The sequence below is a fragment of the Lepidochelys kempii genome, chromosome 6 (genome assembly GCF_965140285.1).
Source record: "Lepidochelys kempii isolate rLepKem1 chromosome 6, rLepKem1.hap1, whole genome shotgun sequence".
In the NCBI taxonomy this organism is placed as follows: Eukaryota; Metazoa; Chordata; order Testudines; family Cheloniidae; genus Lepidochelys; species Lepidochelys kempii.
The window spans coordinates 60,144,676-60,166,922 of NC_136385.1; the positions used below are offsets into that span (position 1 = coordinate 60,144,676).

The following is a 22,247-nucleotide window of genomic DNA, read 5'->3' on the forward strand; positions in this document are numbered from 1 at the left end:
GCGGCTGTAGTTGATGCTTGTGATCTCATGGAATGGGCCCGAATCCCTCGAGGTGGGGATCATCCTGATAACTGATAGCAGTGCATAATGCACCCCGAGACCCACTTGGAGATTCTCTGGGTGGAAATGACTTGCCCTTTCATTCTCTCCACCATGGCAATGAAAAACCCAGGGGATTTCCTATACAGCTTTGTCTGCTCAAGGTAAAAAGCCAATGCCCTTCGAATGAGTGAAGCCTTCTTTTCTCATTCGAGGCTTGAGTAAGAAGGTAGGTAATTGAGGTCGAATTGGGAAGCCACCCCGGGTAGGAACTTGGGGTGAAGGCATAAAGAGATCTTGTCTTTATGGAAAGTAGTAAAGGAGGGGTTAGCCATCATGGCTCCCAGTTTGCCAATCAGCCTAGCCATAACCCATGGACGGTGCAGAGTACTTCTGAGACTTGGAGGAAGACTTACTGCCATGGTTATGTGCATCCTTCCTTGGTTCATGGCTAAGCCCCAGTGTGGGGTTCTTAGCACTGGTACCAACGGAGCCTGATGCAGGTCCTGCGGCAGAAGGGGCATGCTTCGCCTATTCAGGCTGATGTACTGGGGGGGCAAGGGAAGGGGGTTCCCCATCCAAGATCTAATACTGCTCCCATGGCAGCCTCCATAAGGTCTTTCCTAAAACGGAGACTCTGGTTCTCCCAAGTATGGGCAGGAGAGGCACATACTTCACCTGGACGCAATATGGGCTTCCCCTAAGCAGTACAAACAGCGGTGGTGCTCGTTGGTGATGGAAAACTAGTGAGGGCAGGAAGGACAGGTTTTGAAACCCAGTGTCTTCAGCATAATCCAGTACCCAGCCCCACATTACGGAGGTGGAAGCGGGGGCGGGGGTGTAAAGTTGGGGGAAACACTGTCGAAGTGGCGTCCCAATTTCTAAATCAGGTATGAAAGAAAGAATCGAAGAAAAACCAAAAAATAAATGCAGGAACAGATAAGAAATTTAAACTACAAACAACACTAACGATAGTTTTGGAAAGTTCATCACGAGGATGATAGGAGTAGAAGCTCCGACTTGGATCATGTGGCCTTGAGAAGGAACTGGAGACGCTGGCAGCCTGTCGCACCGTTTATCACCTCTGGTGAGACGAGGCAGAATAGGGCACATGCTTAGACCACAGAACAGTACTACTTTCAAAAGCTTTGGCTCCAGGCATATGGTGCATGTGCTTAACCCTCAGCGGAATACAGACAGGGACCATCACTTGAAGAAGAAAGTCTTTATTTTGGTAAAGGGCTTGTTACATTCAGTTATCCACTGGATTGCTCTGGTTGCAGTGGCTTTCATGAGATCTGCCAAAAGAGCTGCAAAATGGGATATGAACCTTCAGTAACAGCTTGTCAATCCCAAGAAAACCTGTACCTGTTTCTTGGGTGTGAGAACGCAGGCCGTCAGTCTTATCTCATTTCCTATGAGACAGCCTAGGCCTGAGACCACCACTGCTTCAGGAAAACCCAGGCAACCAAAAAGGCCTGATAGATCCCATCACAGGCTCCTGTCTTTGTATGCATTATGACGGTCCTAATTAAATGATTTCACACTATATTTTCCACAGACCCCTATCTCATTCAGAGTACAGAATGGACAGTGTGCCCCTTTTCTTTTTGCGAATACAGACTAACACGGCTGTTCCTCTGAAACCTGTGCTTAGTGACTGTATTGTTACTCAATATTCTTTTTATCCTCCTCATTCAAAGTGTGGCTTCAGGTCTTATCTATTATACATCATCCAACCCATGGGCAGTGGGTCACATAGGCAGGGGGAGGCGTTGCCGCCCCAAACAACCAGGCATGACCCCACCCCCTGCTGTGACGCTGCAGCTCCAGTAGTCCTCCTGGCTCCCAATCCAGCCCCCCAGTACTCTGGGTCTGGGGCCGTGCCTTCCCACACTCCGGAGCTGGGGAGGCTTGGCCATGTGCTGCCCTCCCTCCCATGCTCCAGGACTGGGGCTGCACGCTGCCCGCCCTCCTGAGCTGTGGAGGATGGGGCCACGCACCGCTTGCCTTCCTGCTCCCCCGGGTTGAGAGGATGGGGCCGTGCGCTGTCCACTCTCCCAGCGCGCCTTTGGGGCTGGGGTGCTAGCTGTGGAAGTGGGCCAGCGGCTGTGGGGGAGAGGGGGGCGGCGGCTTTGATGGGAGGTGGGGCTGGACTCCAGCGGGGCCTTGGCCGGAAGGGGCAGGGTTGGGGTTTAGCCTCCTCCAGCCAGTGGTTCACGTGCCACCCATGATCCAACCCCTGTACTGAATGCAAAACTATTAATTTGCTCATGGGCATTTCCAAGGTGCATTCACTGTACTATCCAAGTATTTCACAGACATCAATGAATTTATTTTCAAAACCCTTATGCAGAGGAGGTGGCATTATTATCCCCATTTTATAAATTGGTAACAGAGGCATAGAGAAATTAAGGTAAAAAATGTCTACTAATTTGGGTAGGACACCTAGGGCCTGATTTTTCAGACTACTTAGCATTTTTAATCATTGTGTGCATTCAAAATACAGCCCCAATCAAGGAGTACTCAGAAGTTCTGCAAATATCGCCCCTGTTGTTTGGGCACCCAGAAAATTCATTATACATCTTTCAACATCTAAAACAGATGAGGATGGGATTGTACAGACAACAGCTTCATGCACTACACAACCCCGATTCATTCCCAGAATATACAGTATTCTGTGGACTGAACGAGACAGTGGAAAAAATAGTATGTGATCATGTAATTAAATACTGGATACCTCAAAAAACTCACAGTTAAACAGTAAGCGAATCTCAGTTTTAACTACAGTAGAACTCCTGCTCTACTTAAGGGGTCCAAATGAAGGCTGCACAGGCATCCTTAATTCTGACATTTCCTAACTTCTGATTCCTTGACTTTGCAACTTCAACATTTTTTCATGTATTTTTAAAAATTTTAATTATTACCACCACCACCACAAAGAAGGTCTAGTAGGGCAAACAGTTTTGATGACCGGTGGGGGGAGAAATCATGGTACAGGCATTTTTTGCGGGGGGAGGGTAAAGATTTCCTACTACTTTATAGATTTTATGAAAGGTAAGGATGACTTAATATAAAGGTCCCTCTCCTGATAGGTTTTCTTCATCCTCAGAGGATCACTTTACAGGCTGAAGGACTGATTAGCTGCCTCACATGGGCAACCTGCGCTCAAGGATAAGCTCAGCTTCACACTCGCACCTTAGGGCAGGCTAGGGTTGGGAACAACATGAATGGGATACTTTCAGTCTTTTGGGTGGCACAGGAAAAGGCTATCTTACTTTCCACATACCCCCTCCCATGGTCAATTTAGGGCAGATTCAAAGTCTCAGGAGAAACAAGTAAATCCCTCTTGACTATGAGGTCAAATGCTCCAATCCAACTCTACAGCGTGCCCGCCTCAAGAGCAATGAAATAAATGGGAAGAATGGTGGCCTAGTAGAAAGGGTTCAGCTAAAATTGGAATGGAGTAGATAAATTTTAATGGAATTAAATTCCATTGGATATGCAATGCCATCAAAATCAAATCGCTTTGTGAAACTGAATCGATTTTGCTGGAATTTTGTTTTTTAAAACCAAGAAAGAAAAGTTCTAACAATGTCAAAAATATCCTGTTTTGATATTTTTGGAATGAATCATTTTGATTTTTTGATTTGAAACTAATTTTTACTTTCTGTTATGGTATACTATAATACAAAATTCTAAAAAGTCAAAATTGAAATAAAACATTTTGAGTTACCCGAAACAATTTTTTGGAAGGGGAGAAGGGGGAAATTTTCCTTTGCGGAGAACTTTGAAATTTTTGGTTTTTGCACCAATTTGGAACAAAGCTAAATTTTGCAAACTGAAATTCTTTTGCAAAACAGAACTTCTGTCCTCTACACAACTCTAGCTACAATAATCTATGCTTTTGATTCCAAATTCCCTGCCTAAGGGAAATTAAGACTACGTTCGCACCTACCAACCTCCCAGAGAAAGAAAGCAGTCGGTGTGGAATGCCAAATTGGAGGGTTTCATATCTGTAACTTTAAAAAGTAGATCAGAGAGACTGTCCACTAGAAAGGAAATTCAACTCTTGTTAGGTACACAATGAAACTTGTGAATTCACATTATTGACCTTTTTGCAAATGACTGAATTCAGCAACTATCAAGTGTATCAAGCAAAAGCTATTTGGCTGCTAAAAATGCTCTTTGATATTCTGAGAGTCAGCTGACAACTCTCTCCACAGTTGTATGCCAGATACTTGAGATTAAAAGAAAAGCAGATCCAAAGCCACAGAAAAATTGGGAGTTTGAAAATGACCAAAGTGAAAATTAACAACTTCCTATTGTATTCACAAAAGTGCCAAAAACTGCCAAGGACTAACAATGCCTGAATCTGTTTCCTCCTACAGCACACAGTAAAGACAGTAGTGTAAAAAATATTTTTTTAATTCAAGAATTTTATATGGAGACTTAACTGGTCTGTGTCTGTCAGCCCATTCATAATTTAACAATTTAACAATAATCTAAAATTGCTTTCTGAAAACATCAACCATGGTAACAAGCTAAAGTGCCATGTCAGCAAGCAGAGACAGGAACTGAGAGAACAAATTTCCAGAAAGTAACCCGAATTGAGGGGGAGGAGAGGAGAACACAGCAGAGGACAAAATATAAACGCAAATTTGTAATACCTGCCAAAAATGAACTCCACATAAAAACTGCACAGGAAACTAAAGAATTACTGTACCCGACACAAACAGGTCCATAAGAAGCCATCCATAAGAAATTCAGTGATAATGGTGTTCTTCTACTGATTTCCTAACTCAAGGAAACCAGCAGCAACCATGCAAGAACTCGTTCCCACAGTGTTCTTTACAACAGAAGGGAACAGTAGGAAAAGGAGAAAAAAAAGGCAGTTAGGCTTGTACTCCTAAACCATACAGTTACAGCAAGGTGACAGCCAATCAGAACAGGATTTCGGAGAGTAGGAGTCAAGTGAGTCACATCACATTCACAACTGATCCTCCCCCAGGTCCTGAAACAAAGCCCAGGAGATCTGGGGAGGGAAAAAAGGAGCGAAACACTTGCAAACTTTCATTATTACCCTGCAGGAAAAAGATGACTGCATATTTGGCACAGGACAGATAGTGTAAGCAGAAAAAACTTGTTTTGTTGGAAGTCTACTCTGGCTTTTTAGAGCATGCTGAGAGCTGCTTGATAGCCGCATTTTCTACCATCCATAATTATTATAAGGATATTCAGTTGGGAGGAACCACCAGTAAAACTGAAGTTTGTAGGAGAGACCAATAACTTCTGTCAGTTAAATTCCTTCTGTCAATAAAAATACACCAGCATTGAAGCTACAAAATTACTCCACAGCCAGAGAGCCACAGAACAGTGTGTTCATTATTCATTACCAAGGGCAGCTGTGAATTGTACATACACAAATAATTTAGTTTCACCTGCAAAATCAGACAGTTTACTACACAACTCCTAAGGCACCTGTCCATATTAGAGCTCACAGCCATGTCTGAAACAGTTTTCAAACTTTGCTACAATGGGGCCAGTTTGTACCACACTGAAAACAATTACATTCTATGCAGTCAGATCCGTGAGGGCAAATCTTTGCACACTCATGGAGCCTATTGAAGTCAATGGTGATCTACCAGCCAAGTGCAAGTGTAATGCTGACAGATACCAGTCATCAACAGGCGGGATCAAACCTAGGACTCCTGAAGCTCAGGTGTATGAGCCATTACTGCATGAGCTAAAAGCCACATGCCTTTTCAGGGCCGCCCAGAGGATTCAGGGGGCCTGGAGTCTTTGGCAGCGGGGGTTCTTCTGCTCCGGGTCTTCGCCAAAGACATGGAGTGGAAGGACCCCCCACCGCCGAATTGCCGCTGAAGACCCAGAGTGGAAGAAGCGGCAGCAGGTCCTTCACTCTGGGTGTGTTCGGCAGCACTGAAAGACCCCCCCCACTGCCAAATTGCCACCAAAAACTCTTGTGGGGACCCCTGAAAACTCTCGTGGGGGCCCCTGCGGGGCCCAGGGCCTGGGGCAAATTGCCCCACTTGCCCCCCCTCTGGGCGGCCCTGTGCCTTTTAGCTAAGGCTGTAACAGACTCATCCATCTCTAGCTGGGCTAGGTGACAACAGAGGGGGACACAGAGCCACACCAAGCAGGCCTGGGTTACACAAGGGTCCACCCACACAGCTCTGTTTGCAGGACTGGGGACTATATTCAACAATTGCAGTGGAACCTTGCTAGAGCTGGATTTGACAGCATAGTGGTTTGAAAAAAATCCCTATCCACTCTGGGGCATTAAATCACGCTAGAAGTGTGGTAAAAAAATAGTTCTCAACCTTGATGTTGCCAGGACTATGCTTAATCAGCTTTGAATCAGTTTGTGCTCCAGTACATACAAGTCTTCAGGGTAAATTTGCAATGACCACATGTTTCCTATTAAAATCAACAGGAATTACATATCTAAAACCCTGCACAACCCTTTGAAAATATCTCCTTAAGATCTGGAAGCCTAGACATTTGCAACTCTTTTGTCCCCGTTCTTATCTCTTTATTAACAGTTTCTTCACATTTTTAAACTCAGATAAACTATCAAACATAATTTGATAGTTTTTTCTGCATCAGACACACATAAGGAAAGGTTTCAAATATGTCCAAGTTCCCCTGTAGTTGCTTTTTCTCAATACTGGACATTTATGAAAAGTTGCCTGCTTCTCATCATTTTAAAATTGGTTGAATCCATCTGAAGCCAAATACCAACCACCCCTTTCCACCCATAAGAAAAGGGAAAATAATGGCTAGTCTACACTTAGAAGCATTACAGCGGTGCAGCCGCATTGCATTTGGTGAAGACACTATATGCTTATTCATACCCCCGAGTGACGTAAGTTATACCGACATAACCTGTAGTGTAGACAAGCACTTCCTTCACTTTATTTCTTTACTGTATTCTATCCAAAGAAGACCTGCCAGTCCTCTGCAGTGGCTACTATCAGACCACTTCAAAACCCATTTCTCAAACACTGCTTATTAAGTTTACTGCATAATTTCAGGGCTCCTAGTCCCTTGATGTCATCAGTAGGTTTCATTAAGCCCTGTTCACACTGAAGAGTTCAAAGAGTCCTTGGCATCTTACCTGAGTGTTTCTTACCCATTGTAATCGTTATCAATATTGATACACTCAGTGATGCTATTGACTCATTCATGTAGCAAGCCTGTTCCAAGAATTTTCAGGTCTCAGGCTGCAGAATTTTTCCTGGCTTCCATGATGCATAGGCCAGAAATTTTCTGGGCCACTATGGCCCTCCAGAAACACAAAAATATATTTTTTAAAACTGGGTCCACTCATTGTCCTCATCCAGATAATTCAGATGCAAAGGTTTTCATAAGATGCCCGTCAGGAATGCTCTCTGAAGCAGAACTATATTTTCCTCACTTTTAAAGTGCAACTTTATTTAAATTTTTAACCAATATTACACACACACACACACACACACAGTTCAAGGGATTTAACAACTTTTGCACCATGTCCCAAAATTCCCTTTGGTGATTTTGTATTTTCTTTTTAGAACACTCACCAAAAACTATTCCTATAAAAAAAGACATCCCATTTTTATTGTTTAAACATCAGAAACAGAGAGGGAGAATATTACAAGGCTATCCATTTTATACCTTTTTCTACCATGGAAACAAAGCTAGCTCTGTTTCAATGTACCAGCTGCCTGCTAGCGAGTTGCTGTAACTTTCCACCACATTCAGGAAGTGGACTATTAAGTCTACTCTACTACATTTTCACAATGCACTAGAAACATTCTTTATGATTTAAGATTTGCCAACTGCTGAGAATGAAACAGCAAGAGAAAACAACGATTTCAAATAATACCTGAACTCTTGTCTGGGAAAAAAAAAAGTATTTGCTGACTATGCCAGAATTTATTAAAGACAATCTCCTCTTCCTCCATTCCCTTCAAAACAATCCTGCTGTTACCGAATGGGAAATAGAACAGCTATGCTTTTAAATAAAACAGAAAGATACCAAAATGTACAATGTAGACAACAGAGCCGATTAAGGAACACTGCCACATATTTATTCTTTAAACTGGAAAATATTTACTAAAGCCATAATTTAGGAGTAGCAAAGCTAAATGCACATATATTTAATAAGGAGGACAAATGTACAACTATCAATAGTAAAAAAACAGTAATACAGTAAAAAATGAAGAACTGTATCAGTGAATATGACTGAGGATACAGAGATATAACGCAGGACTCTAGGCCAGAGGGGACAGAAATTATTCCACTGACAGAATGATTCAAGGTTTATAGAAATCTCTGAAATATTTGAATGGCTAGTCTGCACTTTTAGGAAACAATGCAGCAACTACTGTGCTGGTTTTAGCCTATAACCTTTTGTTAACAAAACTCAAGCCCACTCATTTAGAAAGCACTTGATTCTCTGAATACATATTTAGCAGGAAGTCAAGATTCCATGTATTATAGTATTGATTAAACCAGTGCTTATAGTTTATAGATTAATACCACTGCTGCCTTGTCCCTGCATACCTTGAGCAGGACCTTGTGTACCAAGGGGAGCGGGGGAAAAGCATACATCAAGCCCCCTCCCCACGGGATCGCAAATGCATCTGTGGCCCTGGAATGAGCAGAGCCGCGGGCACTGGGCATTGGCAAAGAGCAAAAGCACAACGTCCGCTCTGAGCATCCACTCGTGCATGCGATACGACCTGATGAGGTAGTCCGCCAGCTCGTTTTGCACCCCCGGGAGATATGATGCCTTGAGGTGAATGGCGTGGGCTATACAAAAGTACCAGAGGAGGAAAGCCTCGCGACAGAGCGGTGAGGAATGGGCCCCACCCTGCTTGTTTATATAAAACATGGCAGTAGTGTTTTCTGTCAGAACTGTCACGCTGTGATCACTCAGAGTGGCGTGAAAGGTCTGGGAGGCTAAACAAACAGCCCTGAGCTCCCTCACATTGATATGGAGCGACTGCTCTGCTCCAGACTACAAGCCCTGAGTCCTGAGGTCCCCCAGGTGAGTCCCTCCCATCCGTGGTCTGACGTGTCCATCACCAGCATCATGTCCAGTTGTGGGGTGGCAAAGAGGATGCCTTCGCAAGGCTGGGACTGCCACCACAGCAGGGAATCCAGCACGTCCCTTGGGGCTGTCACTACCAAGTCCCGGGGGTCCCTGCCTGGGCGGTACACCCGAGCGAGCCACGCCGGCATAGTCCTGAGTCTCAGTCTGGCATGCCTGACCACGTGCATGCACGCTGTCATGTGGCCCAGCAGCCGCAGGCAGCACCTGGCCGTTGTCATTGGAAACTGGCGAAGGGAGGCCATCGCTTGCTGGATAGCCCGGAATTAGGATACTGGAAGGCTTACCCTGGCCTGCACCACGTCCAGGACCACCCCTATGAATTCCACTTTCTGCATGGGCACGAGAGTGGACTTGGGGACGTTGACCAGGAGCCTCAGCTCACGGAACAATCTCCGGGCCACATCCACATGACCCCGCACTTCAGCTTCAGATCGACCTGCCAGGAGCCAGTCGTTGAGGTATGGGTAAACCCAGATCCTCTGCCTCCGTAAGACGGCTGCCACCACTGCCATGCATTTTGTAAACACCCATGGGTCCGCGGCTAGACCGAACAGGAGAACTGCAAACTGGTAATGTTCTTGGCCCACGGTGAAGCGCAGGAACCTCCGATGTGCTGGGTGGATGGCGATATGAAAGTACGCATCCTTCATGTCGAGGTCAGCATACCAGCCTCCCAGACCCAGGGAAGGGATGATGGTGCCCAGAGAGACTATGCAGAAGCTGGCCTTGACCAGAAACTTGTTGAGCCTGTGCAGGTCTAAAATGGGACGAAGGCCCCCTCTGGCCTTGGGGATGAGGAAGTACCGGGAGTAGAAACCTTTCCCTCTTAGTCCATGCGGCACCGCCTCTACCAACCCCGCCTCCAGCAGCGAGCGAACCTCCTTCTCTAGGAGATGCTCGTGAGAGGGGTCCCTGAAGAGGGACGTGGAAGGGAGGGAGGAAAGAGAATTGCAGCGAGTACCCGTTCCATACCATGCATAAGACCCAACGGTCCAACATAATGCTGGACCACGCACGGGAGAAACGGGTCAGGCGGTTCAGGAAACAAGGGGACGGATCCGGTGACTGGACTGGTACACTGTCCTCAAGCGCACCTTCAAAAGCCTGGCTTAGTGCCCGGCTGGAATCTGTACTGACCTTGGTTCTGACCCGGTGCATTATTGTTGTTATTATTGCGCCGTTGCCTGTTATCCCTGCCTCGCCTACGGTAAGGTTCATGTCCTTGACGAGGCTGGTACTGGCACTGAGGGGGAGGCTGTGGCTTAAAGGGCTTCCTTTGCATCACTGGGGTGTGCATACCCAGTGACCTAAGTGTAGCCTTTGAGTCCCTGAGGCTATGCAGCCTCGCATCTGTCTGGTCCGAAAAGAGCCTGGACCCTTCAAAGGGGAGGTCCTGAAGCGTACTCTGGACCTCAGGCGGCAGGCCTGACTCCTGTAGCCATGCCGAGCGCCTCATGACCACCCCCGACGCGATTGTTCTGGCCGCCGCTTCTGCTGAATCCAGGGAGGCCTGGAGAGAGGTCTTTGCTACTGCCTTGCCCTCGTCCACCAGGGCCGTAAACTCCTGTTGGGAACCTTGCCAGAGGCTGTCCTTAAACTTCCCCACCGCTGACCAGGAGTTAAAATTATGCCTGTTGAGGATGGCCTGCTGGTTAGCAATCCTCAGCTGAAGGCCCCCTGACAAGTACACCTTTCTGCCAAAAAGGTCCTGGCGTTTTGCCTCTTTGGCCTTAGGTGCCAGGGCTTGTTGTCCATGGCGCTCCTTTTCGTTCACTGCCAAGACCACCAGGGAGCATGGACTTGGGTGGCAGAACAAGAATTCATAGCCTTTTGATGGGGCAAAGTACTTGCGCTCCACACCTTTGGCCATTGGAGCGCTGGAGGCCGGGGTCTGCCATATAGTGTTATAATTCGATTGGATGGTCTTAATGAGCGGGAGCGCTATTCTAGATGGACCTTTGGGGCTCAAAATGTCCATCATGGGGTCCTCCTGCTCAACTATCAACCTTCCCACTCTTATCGGTGCTCGAGACCTTGGAAGACGCCGGCCTCCAATGCGGGGAACATCCGCGCCTTCCTTTTGACTGTGCCGTGGGCTGCACCGGGGAGGACGAGCAGTGCTGGGGCCTAGTCTGGAGCTCTGGGGCCAACAGCTTTCAGTGTTTAACTGGTGCCGGGTCTCCCGATGGCTCCGGGGCACTACGCACCAAGGAAGTCGGAGCAGATACCGGGCGCTCCAGGCCGGTGGCTGCACTGCGACTTCCATCAACAACTGCTTCAAATGAAAGTCTCTTTCTTTCTTTGTTCTTGGCTTGAACGCCTTGCAAATCGTACACTGCTCAGTATGATGTTCTTCCCCCAGGCAACATAGACACGAGCCGTGGGGGTCACTAACTGGCATAGGCTTGCGGCACGTGGCACAAGCCTTAAACCTGTGGGCCTGCGGCATGCTCCACAGCCCAGGGTGGGTGCTGGAAGCCTCCAAGCACCTAATCACTTAAGTGTCCACAACAAAGGTATGCTAACTAACTGATAACAGCTATCTATGAGAAAGACTAAGGGACTTCTGTCATCCAAGAGAGATGTTGTTCCAAAGCCGCCACAGACAGTAAGAAGGAACTGGAGGGGGTCGGGCGGCAGGGGTATATATGCATGGCGCAGTGGTGCCACTCAGGGGGCTGCGCCAGCCCAATGGGAACTGCTAAGGGGAAAAGTTTCCGATGCGTGTGCACGCGACGCGCACACACCTAATGTGGAATGGACGTGAACACTCGAAGAAGAACTTTTGGTTCAAATGGTTGTTCTAAGAGATGCATACAAGAACTGATCTGGAGAGACAAGGGGATGCAGACCTGAGTTGTCTGTCTGTCAAGAAATGCACCATCAATCCAAAACGCAACCCTACACCAACTGTTGCTGCTGTTCCTTTGAAAGGGCATGTCTGATGTACTGTCTGAGAGGCTCAATTATTTCAGAAATGGAGTGTCTTAACTTAAGTCAGCATTTTTCATGTGACTTTGAGGTAAAATTGGCAAGTAAGTTGTCCTGATAGTTGGCTGCATGCAGTAATAAGGCCAGGGCCCTGCCTTTATGTTTAATTGCTGGAGAAGCAATGCCAGCCAGAACCAGAAGGTTCGAAACTGGAGTTGTCCTGGATGCTTTCATATCATCACTGTTGTAAATCACTGAATCCAACTTGCCATAATAACGATCACAGCCCCATGCTGTCATACAGTATTTGGCAGGTGCAATAAATAGGGCATTGATAAATGGTTGCCAAACTGGTTTCACAAACTGAATTAAGGACAAATTGAAGGAGAACAAAACAAAAAATCCTTGGACTAATTTTTCCAACAGCTAATTTGAAACTGTGTAGCAGGAGATTTGGTGAGTGAGGTAATATCTTTTATTGGACCAACTTTTGTTGGTGAGAGAAACAAGCTTTGAGCGACATAGAGCTCTTCTTTGAGGCTGGGAAAGGAACTCAAGAGTGTCACAGCTAAATACTAGATTGAACAGATAATTAAGAATAAGTAGTTAGCACATATACTTTTGGTCCCTTAGAATAGCTTGTCTCTCTCACCAACAGAAGTTGGACCAATAAAAGATATTACCTCACCCTCCTTGTGTCTCCAATATCCTGGGACTGAAATGGCTACAACAATGTTGCATATAACAGGAGATTTGCCAGTCTGCATGAAACTGTTGGACAGTGGCGGATTAGCCACTGGGCCAACGGGGCCCTTGTCCAGGGGCCCTGGGAAAATGGGTATCCCTCCGCCTCAACCCGCTCCACCTGGCGATACCATGCCCCGGTAGGAGGCAAGCCCCTGACCTCACCCTGCTCCCCAGCAGGAGTCAGAGGCAAGCCCCTGCAACCCAACCCCATTTCCCTGGCAGGAGTGCACGGGGAGTGTGGGGGGGACTGCAGGTGGAAGGGGTGGGGAGGGGCCCCATCCAGGGCCCCCCAAAACCCTAATCCGCTTCTGCTGTTGGAGACACAAACAAAATGGTGGCTGTTCCAGAGAAGGAGCATACATGCTGAAGGACCCCTGTAAAATATGCAGATCTTACTTTACTAAAGAAACTGAGCTGTAAGTACTATACACATGGAATACACACATGTATATAAAAAAATTCTATGATGTGGTAGTCAAAGCCATGACAATGTTTACATTATACACCTCCCTGCAAGCTAAAAGGCTAAAGGATTTGAATTTTGAGAACCTCCGTTTTATTGCATTGTTCCACTCTCACTAAAGTCAGGAAAGTATCATTCCCAGCATTTTCCTGAAGGTGTAACTGAGAGGTTAAACAAGGCCATTTCTGGCAGAGCTGATAATGCAGTTCTGCCTCTAATATTGTATTGCAGACCTACTTCACAGCCACAGTCTCAGTGATTGTGAGAATTAATGTGCCAAATTTATGTGCTTGGCTGTGCTGCCTATGTCCACTAAATGGCTTTCTTCTGCAGCTTGTGGATTCTCAACATTCCTCTGAAGTTTAGCAAATAGTTATGTAAAACACTGGCAAAGTGTGTGTTCCATCTCACTGTAGTGGCTGATCAATGTAGAGCAATGGTTTACAAAGCAATGGTGTAGAGCAAGGCCGATCTGCTGCTCGTTCAGAGAAAGCCTGGTGGGCTGGGCCGGTTTGTTTACCTGCCGCGTCTGCGGGTTCGGCCAATCGCGGCTCCCACTGCCACGGTTCGCTGCTTCAAGCCAATGGGGGCTGCAGGAAGGGCGGCCAGCACATCCCTCAGCCTGCACCGCTTCCCGCAGCCCCCATTGGCCTGGAGCGCCGAACCGCGGCTAGCGGGAGCCGCGATCAGCCAAATCTGCAGACGCGACAGGTAAACAAACCGGTTCGGCCCGCCAGGGGCTTTCCCTGAACAAGCAGAGGAACCAGCTTTGAGAACCACTGATGTAGAGGATAATTGCCAACTATGGCTACAAATTTCCTCCCGTGATTAAAAATCATGGGTTCAAAGCCTATTAATGACTCATGAGGGGAGGGGGGAGGCTAAGTATGGTTTTGTATGATAGAATTACTGTCTTTTTAATATTTTGTTCATTTGTTTGTTTAAACTCTAGGAAATTAAATAAAAACCCTATTTTAAAAAAACATTAAGATTGTCATGTCAAGCATTCCAAAGTTGGGAAATGTCAGAATTAAGGCTCCCATACAACCCTAATTCAACCCCATTTCACATATGAATTTTGAATTAATTTTTAATTATATGAGCACGTACTATTTGTCCTAAAGGATGCCTGTCTCATTCAGTCCATAGGAGAAAGAGGACTGCAAGAAGAGGACAGATGTTCTCTTGGGTTTAAAGGCACTGAAATATGACTCAGGATAGCTGGGTTCCATTCCTAGCTCTGCCACTAACTGCCTATATAATAACTTGTGCAATACTCTTGTGTTGTGAAGGCCAAGACTATAACAGGGTTCAAGAAAGAATGAGATAAATTCATGAAGAATAGGTCCATCAATGGGATGGGCAGGAATGGTGCCCCTAGCCTCCGTTTGCCAGAAGCTGGGATTGGGCGACAGGGTTCACTTGGGATCACAGAATATCAGAGCTGGAAGGGACCTTAGGAGGTCATGTAATCCAACCCGCTGCTCAAAGCAGGACCAACCCTCAATTTTTGTCCCAGATCCCTAAATGGTCCCCTCAAGGATGGAACTCACAACCTTGGGTTTAGCAGGCCAATGCTCAAACCACTGAGCTACTTGATGATTACCTGTTCTGTTCATTCCTTCTGAAGTACCTGGCATTGGCCACTGTCGGAAGACAGTATACTGGGCTAGACAGACCTTTGATCTGATCCAGTATGGCCATTCTTATATTATGTTCTTATCATGCATATGCACCAGGAAGATGAATTAAGTTTGAACAGGCAATTTTAATTCTGGCATTTCTTAAATTTTGAGTTCTTGGTTTTGCATCTTTAACATTCTTTTAACACATTATAAAGTGGGGTATATATGATTCTACATTCAACTGCTTAGAAATCTTCATTAACATTTAACCTGTGTAATCTTATTACCGAATATTGAGATGAGGTCATGTGAATAGCGCTTCTGTCATTATTATGTGCTGCTAAAATGAAAAAGACTGGAGCTCGTATGTTATGTGAATGATGACACTCCACTATATTTTACAGTTAGATTATTTACTCAAAACTCCAGCTGCACAATTCAGGAATTTACAAGAAGTTCCTGGGTTAACATTCCTTGTTTTTAGACAGAATGTGAAATTTCTTTCCTTTGGAAAAGAAACAAAAATTTAAATTCTAAAATATTTTGCAAAACCACTAGAAATTCTTTATAAGATCAGCAGGTCATTTAAACCCTCAGACTACTGTAGGTCTTTCATTCTTAATCAAAATGTGCTTATCAATTTTTTTTATTTAGTTTAAAAATAGAGGTAGTCACAAAAGTGACTGTGAAGCTAGCACCTTGGTGCTGCCCGTATCTGCTCTGTATATGTCTTTCTGCTTACATTACTTGCAAAACCAAGTCTTTATCACTGCCACACCACTGAACCAATTCGTCTGTGGAAGATCAAGCATCATCAACAGAATTAAACAGCTAGTGCTGACTCAATCGTTATTGTTGCTGGTGGTAATGAGTGGAGACCGAATCTGCAGTCCTGATAAGTTTTGCTTCTGATCTACAAATTGAGCAAATTTAGAAACTCTATCTACTCTAAATATAAAATATTTATTAAGTGGAGGGAATTCAGATACGAACAACTAAAATTACTAAGGGTTGGAGGGATTCATGAGGAAAAATTAGAACACCTTAATATGAGTAGCTTGGTCAGTATACAAATATGACATTAAGCATGGGGGAGGACGGTGAGAAGAATTCCTGAAAAACAGGACAAGGGTATGATTAAATGGGATGAAACTAAACAAAATAAATAGCCTTACCATCAGGAAAAATTCCTAACAGTATAATGTTTAAAAAAATGTAAATATTCTCCCTGTACAACAGCAAGGCAGGTGGCAAACTAAAACTGTCGACTACTATCAAAACATTCTTATTTTACTGTTACTTTGTCCTCCCACTCCTTCCCCCTCTCCTCCCATTTCTCAGTTTCATCTACCTGTCACATTTTTCATAAAACCAACCTGCAATCTCGTTGGAGCAAGGACTGTTTTGTTACTATTGTGTAAAGTGCCTGGTATAGTGCCTAATCCCTGACTGGAACACTTATAAATAACAATATTAAAAATACAAAAGCAGTTGATATTCCATGACTGAGTATTTAAAAGCAGTTTGGACAAAGCACTAGAAAATATTCTGTGGAAAACTATATTGCACTGGTCCTAAAAGAGATGCGACTTCATGGGTCTAAACTAAATCTAATTTATATAATTGCATGATTCAAAGATGAATAAACTAAAGCCTATTCTCTGCATAAAGAAGGTTTTGATATTGAACACACATGCTTTCAAGATATTATTGCAATATTATAGTTAAAATGGTGTCAGTGGTTCCAATGAACCTGGTTTTACAAAGGTGTATAACATGGCCCTATAAAATGTGTTATGGGCTGAAGCTTGGTATATAAAGTCTTAGCTCAAGATTTATCATTATTTATTCTAATGCATGGGAATCCACAGGAAGAGCCCTTATGGGGAAGCAGCTAATATACATGCATGGTAGCCACTGGTCTAAGCTAAACATCACTAAACAACTATTTCTTCCTCTCTCATTTGTGATTTAACTCATATTATGTACAACTACCCGTAGGTGTCAAGTGACAGCTTTAAAACTGAGGTGATAATGTGAGTTATACAGGAACAGTGAAACAATTTAAATTAGTTAACTTCCTGTTTAACAAATAAACCTTAAATGAAGCAACCTACTTTATAATCTGGCGAACCTTAACACTTCTGAATAACGCAAGTGGAAGGGATTATAAATCAAATCATTATACTATGTACTACTATATACAGTGACCCAGTCCCTTGAATGTGAAATGAAACTACTTTCACCTTGAGCAGTACACTGGTGCAACCTCTAGCCACTTCTCACAACTGAATCACACATTCTCCCCAGCAGTTGTGAGGGGAAAAGTACATACAGTTCATATTTATGCATTTCATGCACAGTCAAAGGCAAAAGTATTAATTGCAAGATCCCTAGTTTCATTTTACAGTAAAAGTAATAAATAGATATAGAAATAAAAGGATTGGTCTCCATAACATGCTGTACAATGATCTACAATAAATTAACCCTGATGTTTTTGTCAATATCACTTAGCATTTAATATCTAAAAATGCTTTACAGACATCAAACACTGATTGAAAAGTCTGAGACTATTTAGATTAGAGAGAGGATGAATAAGAAGGGATATAATAAAGCACTACAGAATAACATGATATAGAGGATGTAAATGAGGCACACCTATTTACTCTCTCTCAGTACAAAAACAAGGAAATATTCAATTAAATTGAACAGGAACAAATTTAAAACTTATAAAAAGAACATTCTCTTTTACACAGTGCATAATAAACTTGTTACCAAGATCACCCCAGTTCTGTCCTGTTGAATTTTCATCAGTACTCTGGGGATAACAAGAAATAGAGGAAAGGTGTGAAGGTCTCAGCAGGGATTAAACAAGTTGCTGAAACAGTATAGGACATGTTTATCATTGTTTACACTTACAGCTAAATAGCATTCAGCACTGGTTCAGCTGAACAGCTTGCTGACAGCCGTATTAGTAATGGTTCTACTTCACAGTGTAGACACGTGTCAGACCACAGGATCATGATCTGGCTCACCACCAAGTTTAATTTTCATTCATTTGAACTGTAGCATGAATATGTATATTATATCCAAGGAAACTCAAGCTACATTGTTGTTTTTCTCTTCAGTAATAAATGTGTCAGAAGACGGTGCATCATCAAAAATTTATCTAATATGGCAAAGGAAAAAATTTTGCATTACAAAGCAAAATTAAACTTAAATCACCTCTTTCCCGTTCCAGTGGTGGTCACTGCAAGTCTCAACTGCCCTCCTTTAATCATACCACGGATCTGGGTGGGATCAGTCAAAAATGCATCTCTGAAAGCAACAAAGCCATCAGTTCTGCTTCTGCTCCATGGGCCTAGTGTATATGACATTGTGTTAATTTATCTCAGTAGGAAGTGGGGTTATGTTTTAGACTTGGTAGGAACAAGTCAGGATTTTCACTGTTGTTGCCATCACTCTTTTCAATCCCGTGTGGATATGGCAAAAACTCTAAAATCAACATAGCTTTGCTTATCCTTCAGATATTTCAGAGGCAGGAAAAGGTGCAGATACTCAAACACCCCATTACCAAGTTTTGGTCAAGTCATCCAATCTCCCTTAACGTCTCCCTTCTATTTCATGGTTACATTTTCAAAACTAAAGCATTATTTTAAAGCAAAAAGACATCTATGTTCCAGAAGTCATGGCCAGAGGACCCTCTAAACATGATGAATTAAGTAGACATACATAATGACTAACAAAATACTAGGATCAGGCCACAGCATGTAACCTCAAACCATGTTTAGCTCATGGGAGGTGGATACTGTGACTGTGCTTGCCCCTGCTGAAGTGCAATCTATCAGGTGGTTTGGGCACCGTGCCTTGAAAGAGGTAATCACTTCCTCCACAGCAGGAAATAAACTGTCATGATAACAGTGATCTGAAGAGTGGCGATGAAGAAGCCACTTGTGGAACATGCAGGTCTTTTGGGTTTTGATGGACACCTGAGAGAAAAATACACTCTGTTTCATCAAGACACTAACCTATGAGGATAAAGCACCTTTGGTAAAAGAAAAATGGACGAACTGATTGGAAAGTGGAGGCAATATAAAAGAATTATGTTTTACATGTAGCTTATCTTGGTGGCTGAAGGTATGTTATTCCTAACAGAGATCACACACATAAGGGAATGTAAACATTCCTATCATTAAGTTCATACCTATACTTCACATGGTGTGTGTTTGACAGTTATACTGTCATAATTTTAGACGGTTAAACCTCCGCTCCAGGGTTTATAAAAGATCAGAGCATTTGTCACTCTCAGTGCAGGTAGAATGAGATAGAGTGGTTGTGTAGTTCATTTTCTTTATAATTACACTCCATTAACCTTCTACATGAGAGCTCCCCTATGCTTTCATACCAGCAGCACTAACTGGCTGTGTTTGATAAGGCTCAACAGCGTCTGCAAGTCCAGCATGTGTAACAAAAGGAACGTTTTAATACCGCAGACTTAAGCAAAAACCATATGTAGCTCTATTATACACACACACCCATCCCCTCGTAAACTATGGAATACACCATCTTGACCCTACATGCCAAATGCAATTCTACAAAATAGAAAAATTGTTTACTATATTAAACTGAATATTACTATGCTTTTCCCTCATTGCAGTCTTCCCAAGAAAAACTTGTTTAGAGTATTAAAGCATATGGAGCAATATAAAAAAGGTTACATTACATTATAATTAGACCACATTAGTGTCTGCAACTAGAGTACAGCAAAAGGGAAATTACCTTCTAAAATTAAATCTCTCCATGTACTTCTCAGCATCTTTTTTTAAAGAAAGCAGCATGGTTAACAAACAACACTAGATCTATCTATAGCCTTCTCAACAGTGACCACATAAATGATAGGTCTTTCTGAAATAGAGACTTATCCTATTAATAATGTATTCTCTGGGAGTTTTTAATTCAGTGCCAGGAATGCTGTTTTCCATGTGCACAAAAGTAGATTACCATTTGTGTACACTGAGCAGTGCTGCTGGTACATGCTTTTGCAGATAAAGCGGAAACCAATTTGGGAAGGAGGGACTATGGGCAATTAATCTGGAATAGAATCTGAATTATTTGAAAAACCAAATAGTGCTATCAAACCTGCTCTTAACAATGGCATTTTATAATATCCACTGGCATCTTTAAAGAAATGTTTTTAAAATACTTTCAAATAATTTGGAACCAACAAGTTGTGTACACAGCTGGTATATGTAAGTGGGTAATATTATTCTTGTAATTAACCTGCTTCTCCCTCACCAGTCTCCCTCTACTGTTTCTTACACTGTGCTACTCTACTGTCTGTTACACTGCTACTGGCACCTGTATCCATCTTCATAGACAGAAACATAATCAGGCAATATTTCTTTTTAAAGATAAATTTTGGTAACCTTTAGCTAAGTTTTTTTTTTTTTTATTGCTAGGTTTTTTGTTTTTGTGGGTTTTTTTAAATCTTGGTAACTTTGGAGTGCCTGAAACAGGACATGCTGGCCCTTTAAAACAGGCAATAAGCCCAGCACTGCCCTTGATCTTAGTATCAGCCAAGAAGCAGTAGAATCCAAGCAGATTTCACAAGGCTGATGGGAACTGTAAAGGCCTCAAACAATGCATGTTGGGAAAGGGGACAGTAATATAAAGATCTCACTTTACTGAGAGGAAAACTGAGACAGAACTGCTTTATGAGAAGAGAGGTAAGACTCCTTAGAGAGTACACTCAGCACTCTGAACATCAGATTCCTCTAATATCTCGAATCGGGCACCCAAAATGACTAGCTGCTTTTGAAGATCCTGCACTTCCTTTCTCAGATTGTACTGAATTTAATAATGCCAATTCAGACTTTAGTATAGCCTAGCCTAACCTAACCTTATAGTCAAAGTCTTTATGGCATAGCAAGCTCAATCAAAGGTCACATTGTAATCCAATACTCTGGTTCCAAAACTGAGAGGTAACAGAGCACTTACTGCTGGACTGCTGAGAGCTGACCAGTTGCAAGGTGCTGGTTCTCTTCCTCATTTATAGCTTCTGAATAGCTTTTACAAGAAGCTACAAATATATAAATACGTTTGTAAGATTACTTTCTGGGGTAAACAATGACTGTAGTTGCAGGGATGTTATTTTATCACAAATGGAGGATATGTAGAATCTGTATGATCACAAATAGGAGGGGGTACTCATGTCAGATACAATCTCTCTATTAAACAGTGGTTCACCCAGAGAACGTATCTAATACATATGAAGCAAAATGTCTTAAGACTTTGGGTAACATTTTCAAAAGCATCTAAGTGACTTAGGAGACTTCAGGCTTATCAACACAGTGCAGTAATGTACTCTACCATGGTGTGATTTCTAACGCACGCTATGAGTTGCATGTTAACTGGTCCATATATGCTGCTGCTGCATTGTAATGTGATGTTGTTTGAAACAGTACTGCATTGAAGCGTACTAGAGAACCTTTAGGCCACACCCGGAGGGTTTCCATGGACCAATTAACACACAAGGTATTAATGCGTTTTAGAAATAATACCCTCATAGGATGCATAACCCCGTTGTATAGACAAGACCCATTTTTAAAAGTGAGATTTATTCGTTATCTGCACTACAGATTTCTACCAGTATATCGATGTCGGTCAGTGATGTGAAGAGGGGGTGCGGGGATTCCTGACCGACAGCTGTGTTGATTCTTGAGGAGATTCAGTTATGCCACAAAAATGCAATTTAATCAGTATAGCTTGTTTCACTTGTAGGAGGTGGTTTTACTATACCAATATAGAGCAAAGCTTTGTCTGTTTGGTATCCATTCTAGGAGCACTTTGATGAAATACTCCTATGCTAATGAAGCGCTCCGAGAATAGATATAGCCTTAAGCTCCTAAATCATTTAGGTACTTTTGAAAATTTCATCTCTTAATGCTACATTGCAACTAAATCCTTTGGAGATGTAAGGATGCTTAGGATTTCTTGAGTGTTTTGGAGGGCTAATATATCACTTTTTCAGAAGACGATCATATTTTAGAATTGCGCTGCACTTTTATTTCTGCAAGCAGAGAGATTTTGAATTTGCATACATCTTAATTTCACTTGATACTGCTACAACTTTTTACTCTCTCAGAGCATGTATTAGAGTCATGTCTGAAAACTCCTGAGTCCATGATTTCTAAGACTTCATCACTGAAGTTACTTTTAGAGCAAAGGATTTCAAAGGTGTTGAGTACCAAAATCTCTGAAAATTATGAGTCACTGTAAAATGCAGTTGGAAAACTATGTACTGACAGTTGGAGCAAGCACGCCT

General features: G+C 43.3%; 2 protein-coding genes across 16 annotated transcripts in view; one reads left to right on the plus strand and one right to left on the minus strand.

The window, feature by feature from the left end:
* Positions 1–22,247, plus strand: part of LARGE2 (LARGE xylosyl- and glucuronyltransferase 2) — a 119,939-nt gene that overhangs the window by 97,019 nt on the left and 673 nt on the right. The gene's annotated exons all lie outside the window — the stretch shown is intronic.
* The window catches only part of PHF21A (PHD finger protein 21A), a 260,529-nt gene that overhangs the window by 49,559 nt on the left and 188,723 nt on the right, over positions 1–22,247 (minus strand). The window contains exon 3 of one of the 13 annotated variants that reach the window (XM_073348149.2): positions 17,699–17,741. The exons of the other annotated variants lie outside the window; for them this stretch is intronic. Within the exon in view, the coding sequence (XP_073204250.1) occupies positions 17,699–17,734 (36 nt within the window). The 5' untranslated portion in view covers positions 17,735–17,741. The remainder of the gene's footprint in view (positions 1–17,698; positions 17,742–22,247) is intronic. 13 annotated transcript variants of the gene reach the window in all.